The 12,336-nt window shown below is 32.1% G+C and overlaps 1 protein-coding gene across 1 annotated transcript; it reads left to right on the top strand.

Moving 5' to 3' along the window:
* Nucleotides 1-10,912: 10,912 nt before the first annotated feature.
* LOC118068314 (uncharacterized) lies at nt 10,913-12,007 on the top strand. The gene has a single exon (XM_035085656.1). The coding sequence runs from the start codon at nt 10,913-10,915 to the stop codon at nt 12,005-12,007; it is 1,095 nt and encodes a 364-aa protein (XP_034941547.1).
* Nucleotides 12,008-12,336: the final 329 nt, after the last annotated feature.

Genomic DNA, 12,336 nt, shown 5'->3' with positions numbered 1-12,336 from the left:
TGGAGTTCAGCATCGAAAGAATTCTTCCAAGTAATAAAAATCTATTTTAGTTAAGGGATTTTTCAATTGATTGAAACTATTATCTATTAATTTCTTCTTGACGCTTATCAGTTGTTGTAAGCAATCGTAGGTTGAGTTCCAGCGAGTTATAACTGGTCGTTTCAATGAAATTTTCAATTCAGATTTAAGCATCTCATTATTCTTTGGTGAACGTAACAACCTCCATAAACACGAACACTTATCCATAAGTTTATCGTGTTTCCGCTTTAGAGATGAATCGAGATCCATAGCTTTTAAAATGTCCTTTGAGGCGATCAAATTAAGAGTGTGACTCGCACACCTTATGTGTCCAGGTAGTTTGTATCTGTTACTGAAATCTTCATCAGGCTCAATTAAATGAGCAACATCAAAAGTTTCATCAAAAATACTATCATCGAAATTATTAGTATCATCATCATCTTCATAATCGATATTTTCTTTTTCTTCATCTATAAAAGTGAAGAAAATTGTATTCAAAATGATGATTAACACCAGGTAAGAATTAATGTTAAATTGGGTTTAACTGTACATTAGAATCTAATAATAAAATTGATATCAACTAATAAATATATAATAAATAATTTTTCACAAAGAAAAAAAAGTAAATGTCAATGTGTAACAATACTGATTATGACATAAATATTAAATAGTTTGCGATAAGTGTATCCCAAATGTCTCACTCACCTAATAAATATCTTGACTCTTTGATACCAAACTCTCTAAACGCTTTAACAAAATTGGAACCGTTATCTGTTACTGTGGCTTTTATTGATTCTGTTGACAAGTTAAATGTCGTATGAATAGTTGATAGATGATTTGCAATGGCTTCGAAAGTATGTAAACCAGGGAACCGTTTGCACGCTATAGCTGCTCTTTGTAATGTTTCGGGATGTATCTATTCGAGGACGATAAAAATATTTTTTTTATTAAAAAATTCAGAAAAATGAATAATTCAAGAAAATTAAATCACACATGATTAACGAAACGTTTTCAAAAGTTTGTGTCTGTATAATGATTATTTACAATACTTGTAGTAGGTTCAAAGAATTTATGTTTTCATCTCAATACAAATTGTTCAACAATCTTTGTCTATATAAAAAAATAAACTAATTAAAAATTTTAACGTTCTTTACCCAACTAACTGTAACACCTAAATATCTCAAATCAAATGAAAAAATTGTTAGAAGAACTCAATCAACTGTTCATTCAATTTCTGTATTAAACGAACTGACATTCAAAAGAATAATTAGGGAAATAGTATTAAAGGGACATTCGATTCGAAGGTTTTGTTTTTTAAGACCTCATGAATCAGAAATACAATTTTTCTGAACAAAACATAATTTAGTTAACAAACTTCATGATATAGTGATTACAAAAAATTCGCAGTTGATGAATGATTGTTTATCGTGGCCTTTTTTCTATCTATTTCTCCTATCTTATCACATAACACAAATAATGTACTAAAATCGTAAAAAAAAACTCAAGGTTGAAAATAGTTAAAAAATGAATATCGTTACGTACCATCGAAAATAGCAGCATAAATTTCAACACAACATTGCGAATATTCTCTTCGAATGTTTTTTGATTGAAAACACAAGACCAATGTTTCTTATTCTCGGTATACTCACTTTTCAATGTTTGTCGTTTTTCTTTCGAATATTCTTTGTATTGTGCATGGATATCTGGATGTTTTTTCTCTAAAAGAAGGCGAATTACAAGAGTCATCATTATAATAAATATATTAATAGTATTATTATAGTACGATAAATCACGAATAACAAGCTCGTCATTCGTGTCAAGTACACATCTCGAATGACTCAAAACATTGTTTTTGTTTTACTTTGAAAAATTGTGTAATAACTCGAATTAAATGTTTTAAATTGTTTAATTTCTTCAACTAATAGCATATCAACTATAAAAAAAAACGAAAGATTGTCAATAATAAAAAAGGTGAGATTTATTTCTCCATCAATGATCAAATATTTACTTTAGTTGATGCATTGTTCTGATTTTATTAGACTTTAAAATTATTACTTACAACAAGACACCATCTGCTTTTTTAAAAAAATTCTATGTTCATAGAACATGAGTGTACTTTTAAAATATTTCTCGTAGAACTAGTAGTTTATTTTATAGATTGAAAAAAGCTATTACTTATCTACATTCAAATTTCATAAATAAAACAAAAACGAGCCAAAAAAACTCTTTTTATATTTAACATAAAATTGTAAAATTAATCCATGTAAAAAATGTATATTCTTTGATGGAAGATATAACTAAAATGTGGTTTGATGAATCAATTGAAATATTAAATAGATAAACTCATTGATATTTGCATTATTAAAAACTAAGTCGTGACAAGTACATGCGGAAATGATGTATTATAGTTCTTTCGTTTTTTTATTATTGCAACATAAAATTTAGTCAACTCATCAACTAGTAATTTTACAAATAACAATCCAATATTAACACTAGTAATGTTTTGATTCTATTAGAACTCAATATTTTACACATAAAATATCATCAGAGCTTGAATTATTTCCCCCTTGGGATTTGTATTTCCAGAATCTAGATTGTTGTTAGGTGTTGATAAATTGCATTCTAATTTTTTTTATTTTATTTTTTGAAGCAAAGGTACAAAGGAAACTTTTCTACTGTTGCAGAAAATAATATTAAAGAAATCAAATGTTTTTCAATTTAAATAATATCCCAATACTTGAACAAGAGTGATATCAATGAAATATTTTATTGAGTGATCACAAAGCTCTTGAGGTAGTTAATAACTTTATAAAAAATTAATTATTTTCCAAAATAAAAATACAATTCAATGAGATTATTTTATTTAATATGTTTACTAAATTCAAACAGTTTTATAGTGTAAGTTTCATGCATATAGAAATAAAAATCTTCATTTTTATGATAACTGTGATCACATGAAGTCCAAAGTTTAAATTGTTCTTATCATCAACTTCATTAAACTCCTGGCATTTACTCTAAGAATATTATTTGAACATTCTTTCTTAATGTTGACGACAAAGAAAAAGTCTTTATAGCATGACTGACAATAGAAATTCTATTTAATAATACTCCTCTATTTGAAGACATTTGAATTGACTAATTACTTCAATTATTCATTTGTCGAAAAACAGACATTAATTGCATTAAAGTAAAATAGAAATCGTAAAAATCGTACTAAGAAAGTGCATCAATAGATGTGAAATATATTGATAAAAAATTCAACAAAAAAATTAATTATTAGAAAAAAAATTTTTTTTAATCAATTCAAAATCTTGCAAAGCTTTTTTTTCAACTATCAATCAAAATAAGAAAAGTTTACTCAACTTTGTCGAAATCTTGGCGTTTTCTGTAATTTCACTAATTTTTGTTTAAAAATACCTTAATTCAATTGTTTATTGAAACAAACTTAATTAAGTCTTACCCTGAGATGTGTTGTAAAATTTGATGTTGTTTGCAGACACCCTTTAATAATTTTTTCTGGCTCACAGAAGTTACATGTAGCTAAAATACTTCCGGTTAAACTTGACTTATCAATGATAACTGTATAATATTTCCCATCTAATGAAGCTGATTTTTTTATTGCAATTAACAATTTTTTGGTTTCATTTTCACTATCTTCAACATCATCATTATCTTCATGTCCATCACTCTCATTATCTTCAGCATCATCACTATCTTTATTTTCATCACTCTCATCATCTTCACTATTTCTATTATCTTCGCTATAGTAAAATTATAAAAATAATTTATAATTAAAATAATTTGAATTAAAGTTACAAAAATACTGTGTAATAAAAATAATCGGGGTTAAAATTTTCGAAATAATTTGTAATGGATCTCTAATGCATTACAAAAAGCAATGCATTATTCACAACACTGCTATCATCCCAGCATCGATAGCAGTTTTAAAATTTTCCAACGTATATTTGCAAATTTGAACTATTTTTTCTCTGTAAGTTCCACCTTGGTTTAATTGATGTACTCAGCGTTTTAATTGTCAAGTAGACTTTTTCAAATTTTTGCTTAACACTATCGATACTTCTCTTACCACTCCCTCAAAACTCGACTACTCGCAATTTATAATCATGACTTAGCTCTCTTATCAATAGTACATGCTCCATCAGACACTTTTGGTTCATGGATTGCAGATCCATATTCTTCGTCTTTTATAATGTCTAGTTTCCAATCCTTATATTGTTCTTGAAAATGTAATGCATTCTCTTCTATCATTTCGATATTAGTATACCCATTCATTGCGTTCAAAAATATCTGGTTAAAGTGATTCTTCAATTGTATTTCAGCATCATTTACAGGTGTCTCCATAATTTTCATAGTTTGAAATGTTGTTAAAAGTACCTGAATAACATTAATGGGGTTAATTTTTATTATCAACTATTGAATGTTACACAATTTTTAAAATAAAAATTAATAATATTTCTCTTTCGATCACACGATTTTATACGCACATAAAATTATGACTATTAATCAAAATTAAAGTAAATGCAAAATGCAAAAATATCCATTTACTACAGTATCAAAGATGAATACGAAAAAATAATGTTACAATTTTTTAAATGATCAAAATATGTCACACTCGTTCAAAATGCTAGCATTGAATAATCCGTACATTACAATTACAGAAATAATTTTCCTCCAAAAATTTATAATCCAAGATGTAATTAGAATTCGTTAGACCATTTTAAACACTGATACTTTTATATCATTTAACTGTTTTCGTTATTGAGCTATTTTTTATAAGATAAAGATTCAGCTCAATTAACTTGGATAAGGACAAGGGCTGTCGGTTCCATCAAAAAATACTTTTTAGTTTTTGAGTTATAGATTTTTTGTCATGCATTTTTTCGAAAAAAAGGAATAGTTTTGTTAGGCATCGATTTTGTTGGATCAGGTATTAAAACATCACTCGCAGTTACTTGCAGTCAAAAATTTTTAAACCATAACAGAGTTTTTCTTAAGAAAAAGGTAAACAAACAATCAATATTGATCATAAATCTCAAGCATTTTTTACGTGTATATAATGTAATATATTACAGTATACTGTATAAAATTAATTTTATACCGGATAGCTCTGTGATCAGAGTAATAGACTTCTACTTAGCCAGGCAGGGTTTGATCCCTGTCATAGATAATTTTAGTTTTTCTTTTTTTTGAGTGACTTTATATATTTATACATTCATTTATATATTTTTGTAAATTATTCTAAGCTGAGGGTGAGGAAGGAGTTATTATAAATTCTCTTTTTCAGTAAATTTTGTCTTTCAAAGAAACGCTTAAAAACAAGGAAATTAAATTTATACTTTTACTTCAAAACACCGAAAACCTAAAACATTTCTTCTAAAGGGGATCGGAGGAGGATACGAAAAAGCTGACATCATGTCTAAATTGAATAGTCTAAAATTGAAGAACGTAACCATCACCATGGTAACGAAATCAATGTAAAAGCGAACGAAAACTGACTATTATCACTTTATAGTACATATGAACAGTAACAGCCATGTTGGTAACCCATTTAAATGTAATCACCTTCTCATTTAGAAAATCAGATGGGAAAAACTAAGAAAACGTCGCATATTTTAATGCAAAAACTACCAGAACATCGGGCACGTCAGTGCCAACTGTCATGGGGGGTACAGATGCGTGAAATGCGAGCAGCCCCATGGTCCAGGCAAATGTGAAGTTACCATTAATGAAAACAAAGAGCTTTTGTTATGCGCCAACTGCGGCGACAGGGGGCATCCGGCATCCTACAGAGGCTGTACTTTCTTCAAAATACCAGAAGACCATAAAAAGAAAAGTCAACAAAAACATAACGTAGTGGAAAAAATAAAATTAAATAAGACTTACAGAACCGTAGATCCTAAACTCTCTTTTGTCAACGTCACCTAAAAGCAACGATACTCCAGAGAAGAGGAAACTGCTAATGACAAGCCGAGTAATCATCAGAACCAAACAGTAAGATCAACTGTAATATTGATGCACTCCTATAACAATTCAAAGAGTCTCTCATAATAGGAATAAAGAGATAAATAAATAAATAAAAGCTTGCCTAGGAAAACTCGAATCTGCTCAAACTTCACTTACGAGTAACATGTCTCCTATTTTCAATAACCGTAGAAATAACCTAGGGCTCCTGGCCATAAACGTGAACTCAATCAGCTTTCTCAAACGAAGATATGATTTACAGAAAGTGATAACTCATGATAACATTGACGTAGCTCTTATTTCAGAGACTGAACTGAGTGGGAACCATGCAACAACATTCGACAACTACAGCATAGTAAGAAGAGATAGACTAAAATCCAAGAGAGGCGGAGGAACAGCGATCCTCATCAAGAAATGCATTAAGCATACGGTGATCACATTTCGTAACGCTGACAACTTCAAAGTAATAGAACACACCTACATCAAGGTCGGAGTTAATAATAACTGTTTCTACTACTTCAGCCTATATGCTAATCATTCTGATACCCAATTATTTTCCAAAGAACTTAAACAACTGTTCATTAATCTCAAATTAATGAAAAATAATAACTTTTGTATTATTGCCGGCTATTTTAACGCCAGAAACATGTGCTGGGGAGATACTATAAAACATGATAGAGGTAAACAACTTAAAAAATGGGAGGACGATTTTGAAATAACATTCAAAAGCAAAGTTTACCCGCCCGCATCAGCAACATTCCCTAAATCAGGATCACTATTAGATTACTCCATCGCAGATAGAAGGATTGAATTTTTGATTGTTCATAACGATCAAATACCTGTCATAGCTTACAACAGCGATCATAACACCCTGTTTTTCCACCTGGATATAAGCTATCTTATGGTTAGACTTGCCGTTAACAATGACTAACTCATTGTCTACAATTACAAGTAAGCCAATTGGAAGAATTTTGGACACCTAAACAAGCAGTTTAAAGAAGAAGACGAAGCACCTGTGAACCCGAACCTGTCAATACAAGAAAAAAACATGCATATTGAAAAACTCGAAAACTTGATTACCGCAGCATATACCAAAATAATCCCAAAAATCAACTGGGACAAACGGAAATATCACGAAAGTTACAAAAACAATTTAATTGACAAGCTACACAACTTTAAATCATTTTAGACAACTAGATTACACCACAGTAGAGTGCTGCTACTTTGGCGGACCCCACTCTCATCCCCACCACAAAGTGGGGATGACTTGGTGTCAGCCGGAGCGGTTTCACAGGGAGGTTGCCGCGTAGCGCTGCGTGAGGCAACGAAATCATAGGTGGGGGGTAAAGGATTCATAATTCAATAATGTAATTATTATTTGCTAATTAACATATATACCTGTTAATTATTTAATGATTTTTATGTGATTTACCGCGAAACACCAAATTTTTCAATCTTTACTAATGGCGCATGCGTGCAGCGTCGCGCTTAGTGTGGTTTGCTGAAGGGCATTGACGCGACATCTAATGGTTTAGCGTGGCGACATAGCTCTCAGCAGGTATACTGTAAGCCGCGGCTATATTACCATGCTCGAGAGTAAAAGTGGAGAGACTGGCGCACGGTGGGACTGAATCCGATTCACGCTAGCTGAACGCTGTTTCGAGTGTTCAGTCTTGCCCGCTCGACGTTCGGGGCGTTTGTTGCTACCGCTTGTCGCGTGAGAAAATGAGATTGAAGAAGCTGCGGACGAACGCGTTGCCGTATTTACGGCCGCTACACGCAGATATGTATAGTCGGACTGAGAAAAGAGTTCCTCAGATGCTCTTTATGTGTTCTTGGACGCTTGCGCAGTAGTAAAAAACATGGTAGAAGGGGTAGAAAATCAGTGGTGCGGAGCCCGAAAGCATTGAAGCAACTGAGGAACTCTTTTCTCAGTTCGACCATATGCTCTAACTCCCTTTTAGTTGTAGGCGTGGCGCATGAGCAGTAAATTGTGCAAGTGAGAGCACAACAACACAGCAAAACATGAAGGCATAGATTTGATGCTACGAGCCACGTGTATTACACAACAATGCTTGACGCCGTTGCTTAGCAGCGGGGCGTGATGGCCGCCGCATATACACAAATAGTATTCTTGTGCAAATGTAATTAAACATAATAAGATACCCTATCATTTACTTCAATGTATGTTTACATCAGCCCAACATAATCATGACTTATAAATACATAGTAAAAATTATAAAAATACAGTGCTACGGTGTTGAAAGATGTTTTATTTATTACTTGTTCTATATTTAATAGGAAGTGTTGAAAACGCGTCTCTAATGCGGCGCTTTTTATTCTGTATAGCAGTTGTTTTTGTTTTACGATGTGTAACAACCTAATTGAAGGATGTTCGTCTAATTGCATCAAACGAAATTACTATAGTCGTCGTACGTTCACCAGTAGTCAACGAGCGTATTGTTTCATCATTAATATAATCACTATTTGTATAATTCAGGGTTACACCTTTTACTTTACATACTTTAGCTGTCGAACCATCAGGCTTTTCTACGATATAAGCATCAAATTTCGGGCCACCAGATATAAAAGATTTTATGTAACTGCCTGTACCATAGCTCTCTAGCTCATCAGTTAAATCACCCAGATATTTGCCTGTTTTAAGATCTGTACTATTTCCATTAGACATATAAATAACTGAGTCAGTATTACAATACAAAGCGCGAGCGCCTAATTTTTTTAGATAAGAATATAACTTCGAACGGGCTTGGGCTGTTGTGTAAGCTGCTATGACAAAATATCATTATTAACGCAGTATAAACCTGTAATATCGATCTCAGGATTTGTCAGTAATTCCATGAGCATAACACGATTACTTACTATTCCAGTTTAGTCCACGTTGCCCAAATTTACACCATAATGAATTTAGAAATAACTTTGCGACTGATTGCGAACCGGGATTATGTATTATTTTTTTCGTTTCTGATTTAATGCCTTCAGCTTTTCCATAATTTTTAACTTCCCAGTGGGAAGTTATAGTAATGGATCCGATTTTGCGAATCCTGAATTTTGACATACATCCACGTTTTAAGGCCCCCAGAGTCGAATATGACCGTTTTTCAGTGGACGTATGTGTGTATACGTATGTGCGTTCAAAATTATTTTTCGCCTCGATTATCTCGAGAACAAAAAATGATATCGACGTGGAACGAACTGCATTCGACACGTAATTGTGCAACTAAGAACTGATTAGGTTTTCAGCGAAATCGGTCCAGTAGTTTCTCATGCAGAATTAAAAAACTGGAAAAAATGGTAAACTACCTGAATTTTGAAATTTATAAATTATATCACTTTTTAGACAAAATTACGAAATCTTTTGGAAAATATGAAGATTAAATGTTTGTAATACTTGTATGAAAATATGATGACAATATTTCATCGAAAAAAAAATTTTAAAAAACAAAATCAGCAATGAAAGAATCGTAAACTCGTGTCAGGATTGAGAAAACAGCAATTAAGACGCTGTAATAGTCAATCATAATTGTTAATAATATGAAATTGTGTTCATCACAATTAAACATTGTTACTAACAAATGATTGTTGATCATTGTAATATTTAAATAAAAAGTTTTAAATTGTTATAAATAATAAGAATAGGGATCCGTGAAATTGTTCGAGGAGTAGAAAGACGTAGCCGTAAAAAGCTGACTTTTGAAGATATTCTGTAGCGTTCTATATTAAGTATCACGAATAATGATAATTCATGCTTTCCACGCTCACTCGTTGCTGCTGAACTTCATGCTGAACGCGGCAAAATTCGTGCCGGTAATCTACAAAAACGTTGGAAGATAATGTGTGACCGACGGTGTAATTTGCAACGTGAAGCAGTCTTAGAACTAGTAGGCAGATCAGGCGTTAAAATACCTCGTCAAGGCTGTGGCTTTGATGAAATCAATGCTTTCTAACGATATTTTGTCCACACTGGTACGGCTATTGAAGTGTTCGAGTTCCACACCTTAGGAAAAGGAAGTCCACCCTTACTCGATGTTCAGCAGGTCGTTGAGGAGCATTATGGTTCTATCAGCCAAACACTATTCATTTGATATTATCAGCAAACACACCATTATGAACCTATATTGAATCTCAGTGCGGCAATAGGTTCGGGTTTTTTTATACGGGTTGCAATAAAAGTTATGCTACGGCCCCCGCCTTACATCGTTCTTTTTCTAAATGTCCGCGGTGTGGTAGTGCATCTGTTTGTAAACCTGTAAAACAGCGAATGTGTGATGAATGTAATAGATATTTTATAAGTAATAGTTGCTATGATAAACATCTATTGAAGGGGTCTGCTTCACTTAATGGCGAAGATAAAGATTTAACTATCTGTAATCTAATACAAATTCGTAAAAAATGTTTTCATCTAAAAATATACAGTACATCTGGAACAAAACAGCATATGTGTAACGAAACTTTTTGTCGTATTTGTAATCGTAGCCGCTCAATGAACCATCGCTGTTATATAAGTCCACTTGATCCAACGAGGCCTCAAAAAGTAGTATTTTTATTTTACGATTTCAAAACACAACAGCACGAACATGTCAAAGGTGACAAAATGAAAAAACTACATGTCCCTAATCTTTGTGTCGTTCAGAAAGTATGCGTGTATTTTGTTGGTAATAATAGTTTATCAAAAAACTATGCTTTTTGTGGTTAACGTGAATATGTATTTCATGTCAATCCGATCGGTAATCTTGTAGATCTTGCATTTCAAACATATAAATCTTTTTCTAAAATAATATGTTTTGCTCATAATTTATGTAGTTTTGATGCACAGTTTATTCTTCGTTATTTGATAGAAAACAAAAAAACACGTATTCCAGAGCTTATTTTAAATGGTAGTAAGATTATTGTCATGACCATAGATAATGTAACATTTTTAGATAGTTTAAATTATTTACAAATGCCTTTAAGGGCTCTGCCTAAGGCATTTGGTTTTGACAACAAAATAACTAAAGGCTTCTTTCCACATTTATTTAACACGCCTGAAAACATCAATTATGAGGGACCTCTCCCTGATATGAAATATTATTCTCCTGATGCAATGCCTAATAAAGAACGTGAGTCTTTCATATCCTGGTATAATGAACAGAAACAAGCTAACTATATTTTTAATTTTCAAAAAGAATTTATTCACTATTGTCGTGCTGATGTTATAGTGTTAAGGCGAGCTTGCATAGCTTTCAAAGATATGATACTTAAATGTGGTAACGTTTGTCCTTTTTCTGAATGTTGTACATTAGCATCGACATGCTCAAGAATTTTTCGAAACAAATTTTTAAAAGCTGATACAATTGGTATCTTACCGCCGCGCGGTGAATATCGGTGGTCATCCAATCAATCATCAACTGCGATTTCGTGGTTAATATTCCAGGAGGAAAAATGCGGTCACATTATAGATTACACTCCACGACGTAAAAAGATCTGGTTACCTTGTGGTACATTAGTCGACGGTTATTATCACAATCCAGAAACTCAAGAAAAAATTGTATTTCAATTCCATGGTTGTTATTGGCATGGCTGTACAATGTGTTATCGCGTAAGCAGATATCAACAACTTCGTACAAGTGAAACATTTGATCAACGTTTAGAATTAACACGGGCCGCTTCAAACAGAATACGTTCAACAAGGTATACTCTTATTAAGAAATGGGACTGTAACTTCCGAAAGTTTTTAAAAAATAATCCTAGTTTGGAAATATCTATTAATTCTTACCCCCTATTACAAAATACACCTCTTAAACTGCGTGATGCTTTCTTTGGTCGGCGTAGAGAAAACTTTGTAATATTACGTAATGCTAATGGATCCGAAAAAATTAAATATGTTGATGTATGTTTACTCTACCCTTACGTATGCAAAACAGGTAGATTTCCTGTTGGACACCCTACAATTCACGTCGGCACTGAATGTGATGGAATTCTTAAAAATAGAAAGTATAAAAAAATATAAAAATATGGAATAGTAGTACACGTTACTCAAAAATAATATTTCATTACGCTGAATGGCATAAAGATTATAATAACAATCCAAAGTTTTTTCCTCTTGAATTTGAAGAAGGATTACTAACTAGCAACGATTATACGGCTGATCACTCACCGAAATTGATTATTATTGACGATCATATACGCAAATCATCAAGCAGTACAATTATTGATCTTTTCACGAAGGGTAGTCATCATCCTAATCTGAGTATTATATCTATAACACAAGAATTATTTTATCAGGTATAAGAACAACGTGACATTTCTTCGAATGCTATCTACATCGTAATTTTTAAA

This window comes from Chelonus insularis, unplaced genomic scaffold (genome assembly GCF_013357705.1).
Source record: "Chelonus insularis isolate UGA/USDA-ARS -01 unplaced genomic scaffold, ASM1335770v1 contig_110_pilon, whole genome shotgun sequence".
Lineage (NCBI taxonomy): Eukaryota > Metazoa > Arthropoda > Insecta > Hymenoptera > Braconidae > Chelonus > Chelonus insularis.
This window is presented reverse-complemented; position numbering and strand designations above follow the sequence as displayed.

Excerpts from the sequence above, each read along its gene's own strand:
- LOC118068314 (XM_035085656.1), top strand. The coding sequence starts at position 10,913 with ATGACCATAGATAATGTAACATTTTTAGATAGTTTAAATTATTTACAA.